Source organism: Alosa sapidissima, chromosome 5 (assembly GCF_018492685.1).
Source record: "Alosa sapidissima isolate fAloSap1 chromosome 5, fAloSap1.pri, whole genome shotgun sequence".
NCBI classification, from domain to species: Eukaryota; Metazoa; Chordata; class Actinopteri; order Clupeiformes; family Clupeidae; genus Alosa; species Alosa sapidissima.
This window is the reverse complement of record NC_055961.1, coordinates 33,972,609-33,997,697: the sequence shown is the minus strand read 5'-3', so window position 1 is coordinate 33,997,697 and position 25,089 is coordinate 33,972,609. Positions and strand designations below refer to the sequence as shown.

Here is a 25,089-nt window from a genome sequence, read left to right as displayed (position 1 = left end):
AAGTTTAATTAATACAAGTGTAAAAATACAACACAAGTGTAAAAATACAACACCAATCGGTGATGCAGTGCTTGTGGGTGTGGCATACGTGCCAAAAAAGAAACATGACTAAAGTGAGAGAAAATGATGCACTACTGACACTATAACCAGTAATGTGGTTTGTGAGTTTAGCGATATACCATACAACAACTTATGTGTTGCGTGAGTAAGGCATGTGCCTGTACTGCCCTAAAGAATTAACAAATGTTGCAGTGTGTGGGTAAGCCTGACCATGACAGAGGCATGCGCCAAGGTAAAACAAACAGCAGAGTAAACTTGATGCACTGACTAGTGCCACCATCATGTTTTTAACAATACCAGTGGTATTAAATATATTGTGAATGTGGATCATACAGTGTGTTTTTTTTATGTTAAAAGTTGCACTTGTTGAATAAACTACTTTGAGAGGTGGATAAACTCTAATAAGAGGATAAACTCTACTTCTGAAATGTCTGAGGTGGATAAACTGCGTTTAGCCTCCACTACATCACTACCTAAAGTTAGCAAATCTACTTGAATACTGTTACCTACATCTTAACCAACGACAGCCGTTTTTTCTCTCTCTCTATCATATCGAGCGCTTGAGCATACTGTAGCGCTCATCTTGCCTCCGAGCGCTACGGTGCACCAACATCAACTATTAGGGTTAGAGTTAGAAAATCTACTTGAATAGCACTACTGTATCCTCTTCCATCAAACCAGACAATACAAACAACATTATTTAGACAGCATTATTAACAATATTTTTTTTATTTTTTTTATTTACTATTAAGAAAAACGAAATGAGGTCTTCACGCTCAACAAACTATGCTACACTAAGCACTAAGCCTATGCTTAATCGAAGTAATTCGTTATTTCATCACCATAAAATAATCAACAGACAAGATTCATGTGAACTCAACAACTATCACCACCACATATGTAGTACTATTTCCATTTCGGGCACTTAACCTATCTTGCTGCGTCAATTCACTGACAAGCCCCGAGTGGCAGCCTCCTCTCTTCCTCCATCAATTTACCTCAGACTGACAGCAACGCATAACGTTAACGAAAATCTCTAGTGCCAAAATCAGCGCCACAATTAACGCTTCAACATCGGAAAGTGAGTGCACATTCACTTGCCCTCTCTCATTTTATATGTAATTTGTTAACTTAAACACACATATTAACAGGTGTTAGTAAGGTGTCTCTATTAGGCTATTGAGCGCTTGAGCAGCTTTCGTCTCACCTCTGAGCGCACGTAAATTGGCAATTTAATCGGTTTCAGCTAAAAGGCGCACCATCATCAAGTTATGTTAACGTTACTAATTTAAGTTAGAAAAATACATATACTTAATTACTGTAGCCTACACCAAGCCAGACAATAGAGACAAAAGTCTATCAACTGCTTAGACGAACGACACGCAGGACGTCTCCATCTACTATAGCAGCTATGCTGCACCATGAATTAATCGATCCTTTAGAGCCATGTAAACTCAACTACCAAAAGTCAATATCAAATTAATTTTACCTCTAGGCCTACATCTGAAGGCTAACAAGGAGGGTAACTCATCTGAAGGCTTTCCCCATGTTTGCTACAATAGAGGGTACTTACCTTGAATAGGGTCGCACTGCTGTCTCTAGATAAACGGTCTTCACCTTCATCAATTTACCACAGACTGACAATTTGACAGTACAAGTTACCTAAAGTTATCATGCATTGGTGACGACATCATTAAAAAAACCAATTACCATCACTTAATCTACAAAATATGCTTGTTTCTGGGGAGAAAATACACTGTAGCAGTTGGTATCAAGAGACTCTCTTAGAGAGTATCCAATAGTATCAGATTGGCATAGAATGCCACTTTACCCACCAATCACAGACATATACTATCAGAGAATGACGTTTATTCTGGTCTGTATCTGGGGAGAGAAATGAGGGTTAGGAAGAAAATAAACGCATAAAGTAAGCCTAAGTCACCTATTAGAGCTACTAGCTACATTAGCAGCTAGCGAGTAAGACTACTATAACCTGCTGACTTACTGACATGAAAAAACAGACGTCGTGCTATATCTTTAACTCCTTTATTATCAAAACATTACAAACTTACAGCTGTATAAGTTGTACAAGTCTCTCAAGAGATATCTTCTTTCACGTAGCTCCTCCAAGATGTGCACACATTTTAAAAAGCGCGGCCAGGCAGCCACCACTGTAGGGGCGGAGTGGAGGTGCGTCATAGACAGTGGAGGTGACGTATTTCCGTTCTGGAGTGGAGCTCCACTCCCCATAGGTCTGCAGCCAGGTGCTCTTGATTTGGTTTGGACAGGTGGCACACTTGCTGCGCGAGCCAATTACCCGAGTAGCCTAAACACCTGTTTGATCTAAATTACAAAGTCCCAGAATGCTTAAAAGTCACTCAAACACATCCTATCTTTGTGGGTTTTTTGTGAGGAGAGAGATTTTGAGAGATATAGCGACATAGAGACATATAAAGATATAGCGATTTATAGTGCACTTGTGATTGATAGGTTAGTGATATAGATTAATTGACAGGCTAGACAGACAGTGAGCGATAGTTTAGATAGATATAGTCTAGTGACGTTAATATTTAGATAACAGAAGTAAAAAAAATATATGACTGATGCCTTTATTTCAAGAACAGCTGACCCTTTGAAATACTGGCAGGAGAGGAGAGTGGTTTATCCAAACCACTGCCAACCAATGCCAAGACGGCAGAACAACTGTTATAATAAAAATGTATGTTGACATACAAAAAATGTGTTGTTTATTTTTCCCATGTTGTACCTGATTAGTCTAACCTGCTTCACATGTATCCTTTATTTCCCTACAACATGTTCCAAAAAAAACCCTGGGCCATAAGCATAGCCTACATTTTAAAACCATTGTAGCATTTTCCTCTCCAGCATATTCCAAAGGATAATGTACTATGAAACTGAAATAACAAAACATCTAACTGGCAGATATAAAAATGTTCTAGTTACTGAACGCATATACTAGTCTGAACTTTCTAAGCACCAGCAGGGAGTCGAACACCGGCCGCTCCGGCTGAATGCAAGTGTGTTAACCACTGAACCACGAAATCTTGCGTTTCATGTTGGCTATTTATATTCTTCGTCTGAAGCAGTTGTGCTTCACGGTCAAAATGTAATGTTATCAAAACTGGCCACTAGATGTCACCATGGAGTTACGTGTGTCGGATTGTTTCGAAACCTCGACACATTCCGGCGCAATTGCTTCGAACGTTTCGTTGTTTCACAAAGCCTCGTTCTGCCCATCCCTAGTTATTACTTGAACATTCCATTTGTAGGCCTACTGTTCGCCATCTGTCCCTGTGTCACAGGATATTTTGTTTATTATGTAGGCCTATTCCTTTTAATCAACGCTAATTTAAATTAAATGAGTGAATTTGAACTACAAACACTTTGCAATTGCTGTTTTTATTTTTTCGTTTATTGGTTTCGGGAAACAGTCGGCAAATCTTAAGACGTTCGTAAGAGGGACTTTATGATGCTCTTAGGCTTACGATGCTTTCGAGGAACTGGGCCCTGGTCTTGTTAGGCTAGACCAGTTGTAGTTGCCAGTTTTTGTGGCTAGTTATTTTGCCTACTTAGACTGCATAATGAAAAAGCTTCGTATGTCCCTTTTCTTTGGTGGCAAAGCTGGGCCCAGTCTCTGATAACGATGGAGACACGCTCTTACGAGGGTTTTCTACGATTCATCTTACGATTGTTCGTTTGGTTTTTCCAACATGCCGAACATGCTCATAGCGTGCACTGCTCTTAAGCTGCTCTTAAGGGGAGCAGTCCATAGATATTAGAAAGCTAGATACCGCATTGTCTGTTGAGTTCTAGGTGGCATCGTAAATGCGGCCGCCATATTGCTGGGGGCAGCACCTTTATTGTCTATGGGCAACACTTGCAGGCAATCACAGACACCTGTCTGATTTCCAGTCAGTCACATGCTCCTCCATTGGCCTCCAGTGATTGCTGCCCCCACCAAGATGGCGTCGCTATTTACGTACGTTCTGGAGCCCAATGCAGTATCTAGCTTTCTAATTTCCATGGAGCTGTCCACGTTAATAGTTCTGAAATAATCTCTAATTTGATGGTGATGTTAGGTGACTGCACGTCACAGCTATAGGCCTACCGTTTAAACTTCGGACCTACACATTAATGAATTCACATCAATACGAAAATAGAAAAACTTTGACATCCGCATGCATCCCAAGTAGGCTATATACCACACAGAGACATAAATAATAATGATTTAAGATTAGATTGCTGCACCGTTTATGTCTGTGTCACTTAAGAAGACGTTTGAAGATCAGAAAGAGGTCGAGTAAGAAAGTCAGGAAATGTGTAGACTTAAATAACATATAAGCCTAGACTTAGATTTTGAGGCAGCACAGACTTCAATGCTCTACTTTAGGGTTTTTCCTGGGGGGCGTTCGTACAACCTAGGGGGACGCTGGGAACGTGAGGTTTCTGTTTTGTGATTGATTTTTGTCCATGATAAAATTACACGTCTTGTTGCCTACATTTAATGTTCCTATTGATTTAAAGAAAAAAATCATTACAACCAATGCTGATGTGGTAGTGTTTTTTTTTTACCCAACCTCTCCTAGTCTCCTATTGCTTCTAACAGTGGGCTAAATCTGCTTAATAATAAAATAGGCTCATAGGGACATTTTCTTATAATTCCAGAAGAAACCAAAACAGCACAGAAATGGGCTCGTTTTTTATTTAAGCAATATAGCATGAGCGTGAGTGGCCTATAGCCTACCCGGGGGTGTAGTTTTTTTTTTATTATTGTGTGTGTGTGGGGGGGGGGGGTTGCCAGAGGATCAAAGTAAGGTCAGGGGGGCGTTTGCTCAAAAAAGGTTGAGAACCACTGCTCTACTTTCTACTTTCATGTAGTTTTCAACATTATTTGAAACCAAAATCATGATCTGCTCATTGAACATCTAGGGGGACTTATCCCCTAAAAGCTAATGTCTTTTAATTGATTAACTGAACTTGTATGTCCTATTCAATAGCAGATTAAATTGCAAAGGATTGAGGCCGGTGGCTGTTTTTGAGAATGCAGGATTTAAGGAAGGGCGTCCGTTGTTCCTAATTACATCTGGAATCGTTGCCACGCAGCTGGTTTACAGCGATTATACCATTTTTCACATTGTTCAGGTCTTCTCAAGCAGATGTAGCAGAAACCATGGTGGCACTGCAGGCAGATTACATTGTTGCAGCCTTTGTTGTTGTGCATGAGTATAGACTGTAGCATTTGGGACAAGCACGGAACTCTGGACAGCCCTTTACTGGGCTGTTTGGGTCGGTGATCAGCCCACAGGTGAGGAGGGTTCCCACCACTGCACACCTCTTGTTGGCACAGTGGCCCAGCACCCCAGGATGACCTTGCCAGGGAGAGAGGCAGGTAGCACAGAGGTAGGACTTGGTGGGGCAGTTGGTACACTGAGCCACTCGACTGGCCTGCCGGTCTGTTCCCTGGATGATGTGCAGGACTGAGGAACAGGTGGGACACTGAGGAATAGAGGGTGAGAGTTAACCAGGAGTTTGCCTTCAATGCCTTGGTAAATAAAACTGACATAGCTCAGATGATGGAAGTACTTTTTTATTAATTCTTTGATGTGATATAGACGAGGTGAAGCTATAACGTTTCGCAACATTAGTTTAAAGGAGCTCTACCTTTTTAAAGTAGTAACTTAAGGCATAGTTTCTCGTGCTACTCACCTTTTTGACACCAGGGTCCATTGATATTGGTGCTTAAGGTTTGCTCAGTTGGCTGTGTATGACGAATGTAAACAACATACAGTTGAAAGGAACTCATGAAAAACTAGACAAGAAAATTACACCATTTAAGTACATATGTATACAGTTATTTCAGAAATATCTCATACCACTGCTATGCAGACGACACACAGCTCTATCTGTCCTTTCCACCTGACGACCCCCTGGTTTCAGCACGGATCTCGGATTGCCTTTCAGACATAGCTACATGGATGAAGGCACACCACCTCCAGCTGAACCTCTCAAAGACTGAACTGCTGGTCATCCCAGCTAAACCTACCATACACCACGACATCAACATCAAATTTGACTCCCTGTCTGTTTCACCGACCAGGACTGCAAGAAATCTAGGAGTTGTTCTCGACAACCAACTAAACTTCTCAGATCATGTTGCCTCAGTCGCCCGGTCATGCCGTTTCGCACTCTACAACATACGGAAAATCAGGACTTACTTGACTCAAGATGCTACCCAACTTCTGGTTCAGGCAATAGTCATCTCACGACTCGACTACTGCAATGCCCTCCTGACAGGTCTCCCAGCCTGCGCAGTGAAACCACTTCAGATGATCCAGAACGCAGCGGCGCGCCTGGTCTACAACCAACCCAAAAGGGCACATGTTACCCCGCTGCTCATCCAGCTACACTGGCTACCTATGGCGGCCCGCATCAAATTCAAGTCTCTAACGCTTGCCTACAAAGTAGTCTCCGGTTCTGCTCCCACCTACTTGAATGCCCTCATACAGACTTACACTACCTCCAGACCGCTGCGCTCCTCTGACGAACGACGTCTAGCTCTACCACCGGTACGCTCAAGCCAATCCAAACTTTTCTCATCTGTTGTTCCTCGTTGGTGGAACACACTGCCAGTTCCTACAAGGGCAGGGACATCCTTTTCCACGTTCAAAAAACTCCTGAAGACCCAGCTCTTTAGAGAACATCTACTCTCATAGCAACACTTACAACAAGTCTTACTGATCCTAGCACTCACCAGCCGTTTAAACTGACAAGTAACTTAAAATACAGCACTCACCGACGCACTTATTCTTACTGTACTCTAATGTGTTTTTTTTAAACTGTCCTAAAATTGTGAGAATTGTTCTAAAACTTACTGTTTACCATGTTGTTAGTCGCTTTGGTTAAAAAGCGTCAGCCAAATGTAATGTAATGTAATGTAATGTAATGTAATTTCCCACCGCTCAAACTTACCCACTGTCCATCAAACTCTCAAGATTTTCACTTAATAAACAAAGAGCCTCACAAATGAAGATAAGCATTATAGCTAGGATGCAATTCATGAAAATTGGGCACTTCTGGATAAGTTTTTGATTTTTGGCAGGGTGTTAGGTATAGGCCTAAGGTTTTCAAAAATCCATGGATACAAGTTGGGTGGCCCCCCTAGTGGCAGTTATCCATAAAATCCAAAATGGCCCCTGCCGAAAAGAAAAAAGGTTATATCTCAGCTTCCTTTAGTCTTAAATTGTTGTATAATGCATTTTCTCTACTTTGTTTGATACAAGGAATCCAATTTTGATATGTTCTGCTTATTTTAAGTCCATTTCCATGAAGTATTATAGCCATATTTAGCTTATAAACTGTCAATATCTGAAAAAGTCACATTGAAATACTCAGGTCCCTAGACCCATATTTTTACTTCCAAGGTATGCTTTTCTTTGTTGATTGGACAGGTCACTATCACTATAGTGATAGTGATAGCCCACAGTGACCCAACTTCGAATCCTACCTGCGGTCATGTCCCGGTCCCACCCCATCTCTCTCCTCCACTTACTTCCTGTCTCACTCTTCACTGTCCTATACAAATAAAGGCAAAAGCCCAAAAAATATACACAAAAAAAAATCACATGCTGTGACCAAAAGGACCATTGTTGAGGCCTTAAATAAACACAACTTCAGAACTATGCCACAGTGAAGTTATATTAGGCTTTTCACCATGTTAAGGATCAATATTACATTTTAGTCAAATTACACAAAAAATACACTGCACTCTTTAAATACTTAAACATCATGTATTATTCAAAGATTTTTGGTTTCACTCTTCATCATTACAGCCTCCCTCACACTTGCACAATGTGGTACAGCAAAGTCCAGCTCAGTGGCACTTACAGTTGCCCATACAGGCAACCACACAGCCACAGTTGTGGAGGAGTGAGCATCCCTTGCTGGCATCTTCCAGATCTGTCCAATATGGCACCCAGACTTTGGTTCTGTCATTCCATTTCCAACCCCACTCACTGGGGTCTGGAATCTCTGGAGTTTTGGAGAGGGACTAACCTGACTCCGCTAGATGGATTGCTTCGCATTTGCTCCGCATATCCATCTGTGAACTTTCCGTTGGAGAACGTGTGGAAAAGGGGCGAAAATACTGGTTAGCTGATTGGATAAAGCATCCGTCTATCATGACAATCCCCCACCAAGTTTTCATGGTAGGCTACACATCTGAAGAAAGCATATTCCTTCTCGTTAAGTAACTAAGATTCAGTGCTACCAAACACTAACTTGAATTGGCCGTGGAGGATGTCTGTGTCCTTCATTCCTCCCAGCTACATTGCGGAGACTCCTAGCTTCCCCAGGAATACTAAAATATATTCGGATAAAACTTCAGCGACAGCTATGCTCATCTCATCCGTGGAAGTCGCCATGTTGTTTAGATTGAACGGTAGCTTCTCGTTGCGTCACACCTAAACCTGCCTCAAAATCAACGCTGGACGTTCATTTGGCGAACTGCTCCAAATTTTCTTTATCGGAGAGATGCCAGACTGATCTGCGAGTGAAAATCTGAAACTCGCGAGATCAGGATGGTCTCACGAGGCTAGAGTGAGACTGCTTCCAGACAAAAGCTGCAGCCTGGAGGGCACACTTTCCATGCTGGAATAAGGCATGATGGGTCGGGGGGATTGTATCCAGGGATTTGAGGCCATGAGTGAAAAGAAGCTTCCGGGTTTCATTGACTGACTTGACACCGTAGTTCTTACTATACATGAGTACAGTCCAACGTTTGAGAACTTGCATGTGCACTGATTCCAGTGTGAGGCTGGTTGGGTCTTGGGTGATCAGAATGAGGGTGCCGGTGACTTCTGGGTAAGCTGCCCACGCATTCCATGCTTTTTTTTGCCAATTCCATACATTGCTGATACAACGTCACATCATGTGAACTCGTGGAAGAGGGGCAGTGCTTGACATTTTTGATGTCCCAGCATTTCTGAGATGTGGTGGATTGGAATATCTTTATATGCCTTCCCTGATCCAAATCCAATCCACAGCTCTGAGAGGCCTTAAGTCCCTAGATTCAATCCCCACGACCCATCATGCCTTATTCCAGCGTGGAAAGCGTGCCCTGCACACTGCAGCTTTTGTCTGGAAGCAGTCCCTCTCCAAAACTCCAGAGATTCCAGACCCCAGTGAGTGGGGTTGGGAATGGAATGACAGAACCAAAGTCTGGGTGCCATATTGGACAGATCTGGAAGATGCCAGCAAGGGATGCTCACTCCTCCTCAACTGTGGCTGTGTGGTTGCCTGTAAGGCCACCGAGCTGGAATTTGCTGTACCACATTGTGCAAGTGTGAGGGAGGCTGTACTAATAATGATGAAGAGTGAAACCAAAAATCTTTGAATAAATACATGATGTTTAAGCAAAGTCCTTTTAGGCAAGTCCCTCCACTCTGCATATTGCAACGCTTTTTGGGCACTCATCGGGCATCCATTTCGGCAGAAATGCGAGTGCGAAAGGCTTCACGACACCAATTTTGCTCCAGCGGTGAGATCACAACACATGATTGGCACGATGTCTTCACAACACACCACATTATTGGCTTAATGTATTCACAACACAGCACATTATTGGTTCAATGTATTCACATGTCAACATCTTGCCGCGGAAGGGGTGTGATTTGCGTAGACAACTGCCATATTGCCGTTACAAACTAAGCTCATGCATTTCTATGGAGGATTTTTTGAGTGCTGTGTCTCCTCATTAGAAAGTCTATGGTTTAAGTATGAATTGTTTTTTTTGTGTTATTTGACTAAAATATAATATTGATCCTTAACATGGTGAAAAGCATAATATACTGTTTATTTAAGGCCTCAACAATGGTCCTTTAGGTCACAACATGTGATTTTTGACACTACAGTGATAATGACCTGTCCAATCAACAAAGAAAAGCTTACCTTGGAGGTAAAATATGGGTCTAGGGACATGAGTAATATTTCAATGTGACTTTTTCAGAGATATTGACAGTTTATGAGCTAAATATGACTATGATACTAGATTTAAATGGACTTAAAACAAGAAGAACATATCAAAATTGGATTCCTTGTATCAAACAAAGTAGAGAAAATACATTATACAACAAAAGACTAAAGGAAGCTGAGATATAACCTTTTCTCTTTTCGGCGGGGGTCATTTTGGATTTTATGGATAACTGCCACTAGGTGGGCCACCCCAACTTGTATCCATGTTTTTTTTTTTTAAACCTTAGGCCTAAGGCCAAAAACTTATCCAGAAGTGCCCAATCTTCATGATTTTTCACATATTCCTTCCCAGCTATTATATACTTATATGAAGCGTGTGTGCTGTGCAATCAGTTGATGAAGCTGTGCATGTAGGCTACTGTACTACAGAAAATGTACCTGGAACAAACTCATGTGAGTCACTGTGGTCTTGATTTTGTGCTTTGTGTTGTGCCATGCACAAGATGTCTGAAAATGTGTGTTGCCTACCTCCTCATCTGAATATGTAACTTTTAAATCATTGTCAAGTAATGTAAGAATTTGGCTCCAAGAGTCTTTTTGATAGTAGGAGTGGACACCTAATTGTAGGGGTCTCTTTGCTGGTATAGGGGAGTTGCATCATCACAGTAGTTGGCCACATTAGCAATGTGGAAATTCCAGAAAATGGGAACAGCCTGGCTCGCTTCACCAGGTATGAAGCAATATTTACACTTTCATAAGTTAGTATAAGTGCACCCCACTTGTATCTCAGAAGTCACATAAGTGGAACAGCTTACCAGAGAGGAGAGAAATCACCCAAATAGGCTTGTGCTGCCATCCTCCTGAAAACCAGCCTGAAAATGAAGTTTCTGCCCTTGGCGATTGCTGTGATCTTCAGCATCTGCATCCTCCACAGCACTTCTGCACAGCAGACTGAGGTGAGCCCAGACAGGCTAATAGACAAACTCCTGCACACGTCAAAAAGAGAAGTGACAGTATTGGGCCTACTGTAACTGCTGTTGCTCTGTCTTACTGTTTGTGCTCTTACAATTATCTCAATGCAGAGTGGCATGCCAGAGGAGGCTGGTGATGTAGGTCTGCAGAGAAATGAAGTGATGGTTTACAAAGCTAAGGAGAGCGAGCTGGTAAGTCATCCATTCCCAGCATTTTCCCTCAAACTTTTAGTCATGAGATTTATTTTTCTTTTTTTAATTATTACATTATTGTTTGTTTCTTAAAATTATTGTTTACATGATTGTTTTTAATTTAAAATTATTATTTCTGTTTGCTTGTAACAGCCTCGTCTGAGGGCGAAGCGTTCAATGGACTGCCGATTCTGCTGCCAAAATGGAGGATGCGGAGTTTGCTGCTCTTGGTAGTGGTTAAATGCATGAGGAATCTAGAAGATGGTGGATTGGTGGAACTGTACATAAGCCAACATTTCTGCAAAGAAAGGAATTTTGCACTTAATTTCTCTAAAAGTACAATCACAAATGTCTAAACAAGTTTGGTATCAAAACATGCATCATCCTTCAAATAAATCTGATTAATTTTGAATTTTGCTTGTGTCATTTGTAAGAATCTACAGAATACCCTGTCTCTGAGAACATCAGATTCCGCATAATCTCCCATACGGTGATCTTATCAAAATAACAAAGGGTCCAAGCTGTGGCCTCACTCAGGGCCAGAAAGCAAACTGAGGTGAATAATACCAACCAATCGTGCAATGGGCATGGGGGTAGGCCACTGAGAACCATCCCAGGCAAGGAGGAGATACTGTATAATTATCATACAGAACAACAAAAGGTTGCCAGACCTGTTGGCATTAGAGGCCTAATCCATTTAAATTTAGAGTGTAGGAGGTACTTTCAAACAATATATATGGTGAGAGTTTGAGAAGCTCTTGATCGAGTCTGTACCGTCTGTACCCGGAGTGTGTTTTACATGCTTCGTTAACAGCTTTTTACTGAAATAATGATTGAATGCTGCATCAACCAAAGAAACATCCTTTTTCCTATGAACATAATATATTCGTCTTACACATCAATCTCTTAATGGAGGAATCCGGCGATTTTTCACATAGATCTTCATTTCTTGAGGTCACGAGTACTGAGGGTACGAAAAAAACGAAAACAATCGGTTTTACCTAGCTGGAGTTGCTACAGCCACCAGCTACAGTGCTACACTCTGGGGGCATGTACATGGGGGCTCACGAACATGCCCCCAGAGTGAAGTGCTGTAGCTGTGCCACATGTGGGTGGGTATAATACCCGTGGAAGAGGTGACCTCTGAAAGATACAGTAACATATAAAACAGCCTATAGTCGTAGCCTATGACTCATAAATACATACAGTATATGAACTTCAAAGTATTCCTCATAACATGTTTTCACTCCTATCTGAAATCCTTAGGATGCAAAATCACATTATGAGGAAAGGCATTTTGATTCAGCTAAGGCCTGACTATATAGCCTGCTGCTGCATGATCTCTGCATGTGAATGAAGGACTTTCTATAAAGAGCAAAGTTTTGACATTTCTTCTTCATGACCATGTGGAACTTTTTGGCCGATGGGGTGGCAAACCCCATCAAGAGTGCCCCTCCATAGATCTTAGAACACCATACACACACACACACACACACACACACACACACACACACACACACACACACGAGGTAAAAAAAGCAATCACAGATTAAAACATTCTGGATGATTTCTCTAGTTTGTCCAGTAAACACCACTGGTTTAAAGTGGGAGTCAGAAGGTTTGTGTTATTCTGTGAACAGTAGATTCCTAAGTTTCATGCAAACATCAGTGAAATATTCTAACCTGATTTTGGACCCCATCAAACACTACTGTGAGAAACCTGTCACTTTGAATAAGTGATAGATTTATCATTAAATGTATGAGGGACGCATCAAATAGCCCTACGAACCTTTGGCAAATTTGAGACTGTCTGGACAAGAGGACATTGAAGCCCATTTCCAATGTACCTGAAACACGGGCATACAAATACAATCGCTAATCTGGCATGGACATGTATTTCTTATGAATTCAGTAAACAACTGCATTTAAAATCTTTCTTTACAAGATTGCCGCACTTCCGAAACGTTTAGTAAGATTTTAATGCACCAATTTAGGTTTAATTTCACTGCTAGTTACGCCCCTGCTGGAAGTCGTAAGTCAATAAACCTTCCCAGACCCACTCTCAATTCCAATTGAGAAGGTCTGCTTGCCAAACAGGCTAGAGGAAGTAAGAAACGTTGATGTGACTTGTTGGACTCAATTTGCAGTTTATGGTAAACAGATTTCTTAAGATGAACATGTTCCCACCATGCACCAAACTTGGCCACTTTCCATTCATTATAAAACTGTCAAGAGTTTCACTTAATAAATGAAGAAGATCACAAGTGTAGACAAGCATGTAGGCGTATACGTAGTGTGCTGTGCAATCAATTGATGAAGCTGTGCTTGTCCTATAGTCCCTCCTGCATAACCAATATTCTTGATGCTATTTTGATGGCTCTGTTTGCGGGACAAAGTTGTACCAGTGTTGAGCCAGTGTGGTGCCGACAGCAGCAGATCATTTTTTAATGAGTTTTGTGCCACGAACAACAAGCTACACAAATATGTGAGTTGGCTACCTCCTTATCTGAATTTAGTGCTGTATTAACTTTTAAGCCATTATCAAATAGCCTAATGTAAGAATTTCTCTCCACAATTATTTGCGATAGTAGGAGTGGAAACTTCATTGTGGGGGTCTCTTTCCTGGTACAGGGGAGTTGCGTCATCACATACAGTATTTGGCCACATTAGGAAATCGGAAAACCCAAAGCTAGTGAGGACGGGAACAACCTGTCTTGCTTCAACCTCTAAAACTATCTCATTTGAGCTTGATTGTGAAAATTACAGTAAACTCGAAGTATTACTCCAGTCAGTGGTAGCTTATCACTCATGAATGAATACAGTATATGAACTTGAAAGCATTCCTCACATGTTTTCACATACATGTACATTTGAAAACACTAGCATAAAAATGATGAAGAAAGACATTTCAAATCAGCTGTATGTTTCAAGGATATTTTGAAGATATGGTGGTCGCTGCGCAATCTATGCTAGGTAAATGAAAGAGTTTCTATAAAGAGTAAAGTTTTGCTATTTCTTATTCATGGCCATGTAGAATGTTTTCCACTGATGCAGTTTTCTGGCAGATGGAGTGGAAAACCTCATTGAGAGTGATAGATCCTAGTAGATCCACTTATTTATCTACTACACCTGCTAGTAGATAAATAAGTGACAGATTTATCATTTAATATATGAGAGAAACATCAAATTGACAGACTGTGCATGAGAAAGTAACATTGATGCAACTTATTGGACTCAGTTTACGGTACATATGTATACAGTTATTTCATAAACATTTCCCACCGCTCAAACTTACCCACTGTCCATCAAACTCTCTAGATTTTCACTTAATAAACAAAGAGGCTCACAAATGAACATAAGCATTATATACTTATATGAAGCGTGCGTGCTGTGCAATCAGTTGATGAAGCTGTGCATGTAGGCTACTGTACTCCTTCCTGCACAACCAGTTCTTAATCCTCTTTTGATGGCTCCATTTGTGCAGAAAATGTACCTGGAACAAACTCATGTGAGGCACTGTGGTCTTGATTTTGTGCTTTGTGTTGTGCCATGCACAAGATGTGCATGGCACATCTTGTGCCATGCACTGTGTGGCAATGTGTGTTGCCTACCTCCTCATCTGAATATGTAACTTTTAAATCATTGTCAAGTAATGTAAGAATTTGGCTCCAAGAGTCTTTTTGATAGTAGGAGTGGACACCTAATTGTAGGGGTCTCTTTCCTGGTATAGGTGAGTTGCATCATCCCAGTAGTTGGCCACATTAGCAATGTGGAAATTCCAGAAAATGGGAACAGCCTGGCTCGCTTCACCAGGTATGAAGCAATATTTACACTTTCATAAGTTAGTATAAGTGCACCCCACTTGTATCTCAGAAGTCACATAAGTGGAACAGCTTACCAGAGAGGAGAGAAATAACCCAAATAGGCTTGTGCTGCCATCCTCCTAAAAACCAGCCTGAAAATGAAGTTTCTGCCCTTGGCGATTGCTGTGATCTTCAGCATCTGCATCCTCCACAGCACTTCTGCACAGCAGACTGAGGTGAGCCCAGACAGGCTAATAGACAAACTCCTGCACACGTGAAAAAGAGAAGTGACAGTATTGGGCCTACTGTAACTGCTGTTGCTGTGTCTTACTGTTTGTGCTCTTACAATTATCTCAATGCAGAGTGGCATGCCAGAGGAGGCTGGTGATGTAGGTCTGCAGAGAGATGAAGTGATGGTTTACAAAGCTGAGGAGAGTGAGCTGGTAAGTCATCCATTCCCTGCATTTTCCCTCAAACTTTTAGTCATGAGATTTATTTGTATTGAATTAAATATTTATTATATATATATATATATATATATATATATATATATATAAATTGTTGTTTAAATTATTGTTTATATTTGAAAACTCTTCAATACCTGATTTTAGTCAACTTTACCAGGTATGCCGCCAGTAATTGTGACGGGCACTCTATAGTTCTATGATATTATTCAATATGAATTCATCATTCATGAAAAAAAATCTGTCTGTGTGTAACAGCCTCGTCTGAGGGCAAAGCGTGCAATGAAATGCAGATTCTGCTGTCAAAATGGAGGATGCGGAGTTTGCTGCGATTTTTGAGATGACAATGCATAAGGAAGAAGGTGGATTGGTGGAACTGGACCAACATTTCTGCAATTAAAACAGATGTACACTTTCTAATAGCACAATTAAACATTTCAAAAGTTTGATATGAATATGTATACTTTCATCATCTTAAAAATAAATCTGATTCATTTTGAAATGTGCTTGTAGCTTCAATCTCTTAATACATTTCTCTCAGATTGCCACATGGGGATAGTAATACTCATGGACGAGTCCATTTTCTTGACCTCTGAAAGATACACTATATAAAACAGTGTTAGCCTGGTTGTATGCAGGTACACACTATGTCACCAAGGTACTGAAATGAAAGGCACTGGCCTCTTCTATGCTTGTCCCACTTAATTACTCCTAATTCCTCGATCATTTTACTGATGTGCTTTCAAAACATTTTTTAGTAGATGATATAGAATGTCCAACTGACAACACTGTGGACAGTCACTGACACTAAAATGAAAAGTTTTTTTTTTTTTAATCGCCAAGCGAATGATAACATTTATAAGTGAAACTGTGGACTACTCCCAGAATAGGTGTTTGAGGGCATCAACAGCAAACACATGAGGGCGCTATACCTGTAGTTTGAGTCAGACTATTTGACCTCAGGAGAACTTGTTTGTGCCCAAATTCGAATAGATACTGTTACAACGCTCTTAGTGAAACCCGATATGTTAAAGGAATGTCCTTGTTCTTTTGGAAAGTCCCCAAGTGTGTGAGCGCACTGATCTAAAGCACTCATTCTGTATATGAATGTTTCAGGGCTCTCTTGAGATGTCAAATGGGACTGTTAAAACAGAGCATAAATAAATCAAATGAATAGCCAACATTTTTTTATGAGTGGTAATGGGCTACTACTGGCTAATCCCAGAGATTATAAATAAATACACGGGTCAAAGGTGAGAGGGCAACACATGATGTACTGAATGAAAAAAAATCTGAACTATATCTTTCTACTTCATCACTTTTTAATTTGAAAATTAACTCGTTATTAAAATGATTGGGTAGATATGCGTATATCTGTTTATGGTGTTATCTTTCAGTGGTAGGTCAGAAAAGAAGAGGTGATGAAAGATACAGATACAGTAGTTCTGCATTGTTTTTGTTCAGTAGCTTATGCTGCCATCTACAGGCTTCAGACAGATAAGGTCAGGTGGCGTCATGGTGCTCCAGTTTTGAAGCTACTAATCCAATTTTGGTGTGAGTGGACCACAAGGTGTGTGTGTGTGTGTGTGTGTGTGTGTGTGTGTGTGTGTGTGTGTGTGTGTGTGTGTGTGTGTGTGTGTCTTTCCTACAAGAACAACTAACAAGTTTTAACAGAAAACTCAGATTTAAGCAATTGTACAAAATCTTTAATGCAACCACAAGTTAAAAGTTTTAGACATTTGAAAACATAATTAAAAAAAGTTTTGTTTAATAAATTCTAGCCTAGAAGCAACAGCAGTCAATTAAAAGTATTTATAAAACATTACAATACAAAGAAAGAAGAAAAAGATCATAGAACAAATTATAAAGAAGACTTTTTTTTTTTGCTTCTGCAGCATTTGCAATAGCCACAGGGTTTGGAGGCACCCAAGCTCACTGTGGGTAAGCTCACAGGCATCCCCAGTGCAACTAGCTGCACATCATTCACTTGCGCTAGAGACGCCATGACACCTCACCCACCCCACAATAGCATGTAAACAAGCAAAACACTGCCATCCCTTTTAAAGAAAAAAATTAAAGCTAAGATTTCTCCTGTGCCCACTGCAAAAAAAGAATGTGCACTCTCTCTCTCTCAGGCATATTATTTCTCAAGTTAATGAAAAAGCACAACATTACACATGTCCATTGTCAAGATCTTGTACTCTTCTCTAGTGCCAAAAAGTTAACAAACAGAATAACTTGTCGTATGACCAAGGATATTCTTCCTGGACTTTCGTATTTTTTGCGTTTTTGTTCGTATCATCAGTCCAAGTAGACATCATGTGAAAGCGGTGTGCTCAGCACGGTTGAAGTGCCATCTCACTCTAGCCCAGTGAAACAGAGTCCTGTGCTGACGTGTAGTTGCTCTGCTGCCCATGGCTCACACACAGCTGACCAGTAGCTATGACAGCATCTCCCAGCATCTATGGAGGGCCTGTTCAGACAAGACACACACAATAATCAGATTATTTTTGTCAGTGCAAATACTGTATTCGTGTTATCTTTTGTCTCGTGGCCAATCTTGAGCAAACTATAGTGATATAGTATAGTCAACATTAATGATGTAAATTCAAATTGGGATGCTCTTTTAAAGTAACATCTGGACTCACTTTGCCTCAGTGTTTTTCTTGATGCTTTCTAAGCTCCTCTGGACCAGCGAACATCTTTTGGCAAATAGTGCAGACAGACTGTGAGTGGACATTGCTGGCCACCTGCGCGGAGTCTGGATAGCCTGCCAGGTGGTCCTGAGGATGATGCCTCATTGGCGTCTCCTTTCCAGGGTGCAAATTGATCACAGATGGCCGAGTGCCCTTCGAACCAGGCCGGGGTGACGCTCTGTCTGGGTCTGGGCTTGCTGTTGGCCTACGATGATAGCCTGGCGTCATGGACAATGCCGGGCCCTGATCCGAAGGGCCTTTCAGAACCCTTGTTTTTGATGCAGTTGATGAAGGTATGCGTGGGGGTGGAGCTGTATGCTGTCGTTTATGTGAGGTGAGTGGTGCTGGGCTTGGACGCTCCTCTGCCAGATCTCTCCTTGGTAAAGGAAATGCTGCGCACTCCCCCTGTTGCACATGACCTGTGTCTGAGGTGTCACTTGGTGCTGTCTGTGTGGCCTGGTCCTCCCTCGTTGAGCCGCTCTGAGAGGGGGTCCTCTCCACTGTCTTGGCCCCACTGCCATTATCGCCCCTGGGCTGAGGCAGGCCTGAGCTCCAGCTCTCCAGAGGAGGCACAGACAGCTGCTGGATGCAGTGGTAGAGCGAGGGGTAGTCCACGTACTTGAACTTGGGCGCCCTCTCCTTGGGGCTAGCTGGCGTGAGTCCAGGAGAGGGTCTACCCCTGTCCCTGTCCAGGCCCATGCGGCAGCCGGCCAGCCAGCTCTCCAGCGGTGGCACACTCAGCTGCTGGATGCACTGGTGCAGTGAGGGGAAGTCCACATACTGGAACCGGGGAACCTTGCAGGGAATGCCGGACCCCTCGTTGCGCTTCGTGATCCGGTCGGGCGTGGAACTCACGGCGTTGCTCTGCTCCCGGGCACGGATCCTCCGTCGCTCCCGCTCTGATTGGATGGTTGTTGGTGTGAACTTTGACCCTCTACTCCCTGGCAGAGAGCAGTGACTCTTATCGTCCATGACCAAACACTGAGACAGTCAGTTCCTACAAAAAAATATATTGAGAGTTGTTAGCTTTTTTTTTTTTTTATTGAGAGCTTTTTAACCCATTTGTAAAGTGGTTATACCACAAATAGATAAACCAGTGCCTTAAAGTGAAATATATTGCCTGTCTAATAAAGGGAATTATATTACAAACAAATCCATCTCTTTTGTACAGATAACTTGCTGTGCACTCAAGACAAGACAAGACTCAAGATGTGCAATCTCTGTCAAAAGAAAGAAGAATTGCTCTAGTGTTTTCCAACAGACCTCCTCCTCCACTAAGCAAGTGCATAATATGACGGACCAGAATGGCCACTGAACGTATTCCTGTGAGGATTTCCCTCCGTGAGAGAGCGAAACGAAGCGATAGCCTAGGGTGGGTTTGGCCTCTCAGCGGGGCCATAATGGCTTGTTGATAATAAGTGGGAAACTGAGCTGAGTTTGAGATGCTGGGAGCTGCTCCCGCAACCCTGTGTCAGGGATATAAATAGGGTTGCAGGTATGAAGTGAGTGAGGAAAGTAGGTCAGAGCCCAACTGATCGCATTCATCAGAGGCCCCAAAAACAAAATATGTCACACACTCAAACAACCAATGATTTAGAAACACGTGACAAATAAAATGAAAGAACATCTGAAAATCCCTCACCCCAAAAGCCAGATCTGTGTTGATCTAGCATGTTGAAAATGCAATAAATGAATGGAAAGAATATTTGTGATAACAAGTTTAGTTGTTTTAATGTTAAGCCTCTTTACTCTTTTGGCCAAGGGTTAAAAAAAGTTCTAAATGTATTTCAATATTTGATTAGGATTTGTGTCAACATTGTGAGTAGCTAGCTCAAACTTAAATGCAAACATCAGTTGGACTGAACATCCCTTGTTGAAAAAATAGGTCACTTTATATCTTTTATTGACATATTTTGTTCAAATAACTGGTGGTGGACATTAGAAGGACTGAACTTTTCTTCAACATGTCACGCCAACATATAAAATAAAGTTATCATTCAATGTTAGGGTAGGTTATAAACAATGGCTATTATTGGGTCATGGCTTTTAATTTTATTGAATCTTCTGAAGACTGCCTGACAGAGTTAAAAACACCCACAAGAACTAACCCTGGAACCGCGCCGAGCTGTGAGGAGGGGAGGGGGGAAACTGCTCTACATTTATACTCGTTGTGTTGTGTATGAGGAATTGGGTCACGCGCGGTGGCCTACATTTCGAGGGTTTGTTGTCTTCGCTTTTCCCTCCCCACATTTATTTCGGCTGGCCCCGCCCTCGATGCTCGAACTGTGCGCTAGTAATGAGGATACTGCGACCAGCTCGCAGTAGGTTATTCTGTCAAGTGAACCACTATAGAATCTAAATATTCAAAACTATATAATACTCAAACAAATCGTTTAAAAAACATTTTAACACCTGATTAATGTCTGTCAAGCCTAGTCTGGACAAGTTGAGCCACGGCCCTTTACGCACACGAACAGTCAATATTTACATAATGTATAACATCCTACAATTGATTATGTTACACTAAGACACCTTGTTTAAAATGTCAACTTAGTAGCTGAACAATTTACCTACACAGAAAATCACTCATACGGAATAATAAAATATAACTATATCAACTACAGCATCATGTAAACTTACGTTTCCTAAAATTGTATACAATAACCTTCCATCACGTCACATTCTGTGTTCAGAAACATTACCTTACGTTATCGTTGTTCCTGGAAGTCCGCGGTGCACGTGATGGTTCTTGTCACTGTTGGTGATATGCTCCGCATCATGTGAGATTCAAGTGCGAATAGTTAGGGTTAAATCAACTAGTGATACGCCACACGCTTCCATCTAAGCACTGAACTGGTGAATAAAGTAAACGTGAACACGAAAAAAATGTGATAAGGCGCCTGGTTTCTTTACAATCTTCAGACTGTTGAGATTATGTCTTACAGAGATAGCAACATCATTTCATTTTGACACTAGTTACTGATCTACTTGCATAAGGAACAGTTGCTTGGTGTGTTAAATGTGGTTTAGCCCTGAAAGCCGCTACTCTTAAGTGTGACGGACTGGAGCAAAGGCCAATGGTAATATGGTCACGTTTCACAGCACTCTAATAAAATCCGCCTCCTCGGTGTACAATAGTCCAATCATTGAGCTATCAGTGGGCATATGGGTGGAGCGTCCCTGCCCTACTTCGCTGGATGCGATTCAGGTCGTTTGTAGTTTATCCTACATATCTTATGGATCACGACCAATCCACAGCACATTAATCAATTGTAGCCCAAATAAGAAAGGTGGCAACGTTGGGAAGATTTTAGTGGACTCAGACATGACCACAGGATAGCCTAATTAGAAATAACCTGTATTGTATGTACAGTATCTAACTACAACTGATTTAACATCCCTACCCCTAGTGACATCACCCAAATACTTCATCACATCCCCTGTTTCTTTATACATAATCCACTTGTGACTTAATATGGAGGAGGGTGGGGACAGCCTAGGATTGGAGTCACTGTTCATCCCTCTAACTTCATTGTAACCTAGATGTTGGTTGGTGACATATTGTGCTCAGGGCTGTCAACTCTTGAGCTCAGCTTGGAGTGAGACCAATAACGTGCATGCTAACTTGTATTTGGCATAGGGCCTTAGTAGGTCACTAGACATTAGACCAGGGGTCTTCAACCTTTTTCAGCTCAAGGACCCTTTGGCTAAGAGAGACACTGAGCACGGACTGACTAACTGTAATTCAAGTACAGTATGCAACCGAACGGACAGCATAGGGAGAGACATTCTACAAATGTTCATCCTAAAAAGATGGTGTGGGTGATTGACCTTATTCAGAGATCATGAAATCAAGTATACTATCTGCTGAATTGTTATCTTCCTCCAAACAATGCATAATACTTCTCTATTCTGTATAGGCAAATCAAGTGAACAGCTGATACATTTTGGCCTGCACTATTAAGGGAAACAAATTAAACACTATAAACTATATATTTTCTAAAAACATATAACCTCTAAATGACAACACCAGTTAAAACATTTCCCATCTTCCTCCATGCCATGCACAATACATTGCCCTCTATTCTGTCTAGGCAATTCCAGTGTAAAGCAGATACATTTTGGCCTATACTGTCTAGGGAAAACAAATTAAACACCCTAAACTATATATTTTCTGAAAGCATATACCCTCTAGATGAGATATAACACCATTTAAAACATTTCCCATCTTCCTCCATACCATGCACAATACATTGCCCTCTTTTATTTATAGGTGAATCTGGTGTAAAGCGGATATATTTTGGCATGTACATTCAAGGGAGAACAAATTAAACACCCTAAACTATATATTTACTAAAAGCATATACCCTTCAGATGAGATACAATACCAGTTAAGACATGTCTCATCTTCCTCCATGCCATGGACATGGTACATATTCCTGATTGATTGTATCAAAAACGCATTGATTTTAATATAGGCCTGAACAAGGTAGAGCATTTCAAAATGTTCAATGTTAACATTTAAAATCATATTATTGTTTAATTTCACCATCATTTGACCTCAAATTTACCACTGTAGGCTGAATAGTAATTGAGATATAGCCATTCTAACCTTTTGGCAGCCATTGAAAATGACCCCTTTCTCAAGGTCAGATTTTACTAGATTTTTAGTATGTTATTTAGCATATCCAACAGTACCAGAATCCATGAAAAAAAACCTTTTGTATAATTGTTTTTGACGTTGAACCCTATATTGGCCTGCCTAAAGCACCGAATGTCATTCTTAACAGTTACTAATAAAATTACTAATACAATTAGGTATTGTGACGCTTCTAATTTCAGGGTATTGCGATACTTTTGTAGTATTGGTGCACCGTGCAACACTAGTCAAAGGAGAACAAACACGTTTAGTTTGTGGAGAGACAGCAGATACAATGATGCAATATCGCAGAGCCTACCAAATGAGAGGTCTGACCCTGGTGACTGGCACAGATTCTGGGACATATGGAGGTCATGTGTTTTGACGCAATATAGCTAAATGGTGCAAATGTTCGCACAGTGATCACATGATTGCATGATGACTCTAAGGTAGCCTATATGTTATTATAGGAATGAATAGAAAGCATCTTTTCTATGCTGATTATGTTTATTTAGCCTATAGGATGTTTTTTTTATTTTGGGAAGAGGGAAAAAAATGCTTCAGATAAAATAACTAGATGTACCGCATAGCGGTACAAAATATGACCGCCGCTCAGTCCTGTACATCCGTTCCGCGAAAATAAATCACACTTCAATTTGTCTCCATCTTTTACTCCATCCCCCACTCTTGAAACTTTTGTGTATGCTTGTTTGGCATGCCTGAGTGTGTGTGTGCGGCTGCACAGAAAGTAGCCTACTGGTGCTGAAAAGGTGAGTAGATTGTAGAATAGCCAAAGAAGATGTAGCATTGTTATAAAACCTTTAAAATCTCTAAACAATAACAAGTAGGGCAGTTCATCACAGTTCATCCATTGCAACTAGATTGATGAAAGGTCACGTACACCTGTAGGCTACATTGTATTTGGGAAAAGCAAAAGGTATCAGCATAATGTTATTTATTTATAAACAAAAACATCTCTGTCAGTTCCATGCCGTTTTCAACAGCTATCAAAAACAAAGGTAATTTTTGGATGGATGGATTTTTTGTGAATGTTTCTTCTTCTACATAAGATTTTAGTCATCTTTAGTTCATGTGATACTTTATTGTCAATGCACAAATTAAGTAACAGTAGTCTGAAACGTTATTGTTAATGCACAAATTAAGTAACAGTAGTCTGAAACGAAGCTACAGGTAGGCCTATTTGCAACATAAATTGTCAATAGGCTATGCTGGCGACACAAATAAAATCTCCTTTGGAAACCAATGGCTTACAGTATCAAGCGGACTTAAATTGCCATATCGTGGCGAAAAGTTGTAATAAAATTCACGCAGCTCCATGAGTCAAGGAAAGCGCGAATGAAGTAGCCACTTCTAAATGGGACCCTCTACACAGTAGCTTAAGGTGTGTTGCTAAAGCAGCCATAATGAAATGAAAGTGTCATTGTTTGGATACTTCACACACACGTGCTTTTTAATTTCACAGACTACAACTACCAAGCTGGAATCAAAGCACATCGATTCCACTTTCACACCCTGCACGCACAAATAAAATAAACAAATAAACAGGCGTCTCAGTCTCACGCATGTAGGCCTATAGGCAAAACTGTATCAGACCGGTGTAACGTTGGTAAATCTTCCATTGCACAGAATGATTTTTGTAGCACGTGCAACAAATGACAGTCGAAAGATACAATTACAGTGCTGCTATCAATTTGCTTGGTATAACCGCATTTATAGTTTTCTACAAATGCAATCAAATTGGTCTCCATCACTCAACCAACGCTAATGGTAACATTACCCGGATCCAAGCCGCTCCTGTACGGGACTGGGCCAGCGCTGCTCCATTTCCAGATCAGATCCGTGAAACGGAGCCTGATCACTTCTTGGCCGATGTGCGTTTGGACGCTGGACCGTGTCCGTTTAACGGACCAGACGCGGATGGAATGTTAGGTGTGGGCCAGCTCCACCCCAGTGTGGTTTTACTGTTTTGGTACGAGAGTGGGCCAGCGCTGACCCATCTCCGGTGCAGAGCCATGAAACGAATCCTGACCACTTTTGGCCCGTTGTGCGTTTGGACGCTGGACCATGTCTGTGAGATGGATCTGGGCCGAGTCGCATGGTAGGTGTGGGCCAGATCCACCCCAGTGTGGTTTTGCTATCTGGGTACCTAGGTCCTTATTGATATTATAAGATTAACGTACCTGCAGTAAAAACCAAGCATGTCAGATAAACATCCTCAGATTTATTTCGGCTTCAAGAAGAAATGGGAATTAC

At 41.3% G+C, this 25,089-nt stretch overlaps 1 protein-coding gene and 1 long non-coding RNA gene across 3 annotated transcripts in view; both read right to left on the bottom strand.

Moving 5' to 3' along the window:
* The window catches only part of LOC121709382, a 28,270-nt gene extending 15,412 nt beyond the window's left edge, over nt 1-12,858 (bottom strand). The window contains exons 1-2 of the long non-coding RNA XR_006031941.1: nt 12,714-12,858; nt 7,051-7,053 (exon numbers count right to left, since the gene is read on the bottom strand). This is a non-coding gene — a long non-coding RNA (uncharacterized LOC121709382). The remainder of the gene's footprint in view (nt 1-7,050; nt 7,054-12,713) is intronic.
* A 4,306-nt stretch (nt 12,859-17,164) lies between these two features.
* Nucleotides 17,165-21,213, bottom strand: si:ch211-284e13.6. Of its 2 annotated transcripts, none has more exons than XM_042093264.1 (3): nt 20,879-21,213; nt 18,129-19,173; nt 17,165-17,953 (listed from the first exon to the last, which is right to left on the bottom strand). In XM_042093264.1, the coding sequence occupies exon 2, from the start codon at nt 19,146-19,148 to the stop codon at nt 18,135-18,137; it is 1,014 nt and encodes a 337-aa protein (XP_041949198.1). In that variant the 5' UTR covers nt 19,149-19,173; nt 20,879-21,213; the 3' UTR covers nt 17,165-17,953; nt 18,129-18,134. The 2 variants fall into 2 exon arrangements, with proteins under 2 accessions (XP_041949198.1, XP_041949199.1); XM_042093265.1 differs by having other exon boundaries at nt 20,884-21,213.
* Between the last annotated feature and the right edge of the window lie 3,876 nt (nt 21,214-25,089).

What these genes read in the sequence shown, in the direction of transcription:
- si:ch211-284e13.6 (XM_042093264.1), bottom strand. Translation starts at nt 19,148, where the DNA reads ATGGACGATAAGAGTCACTGCTCTCTGCCAGGGAGTAGAGGGTCAAAG.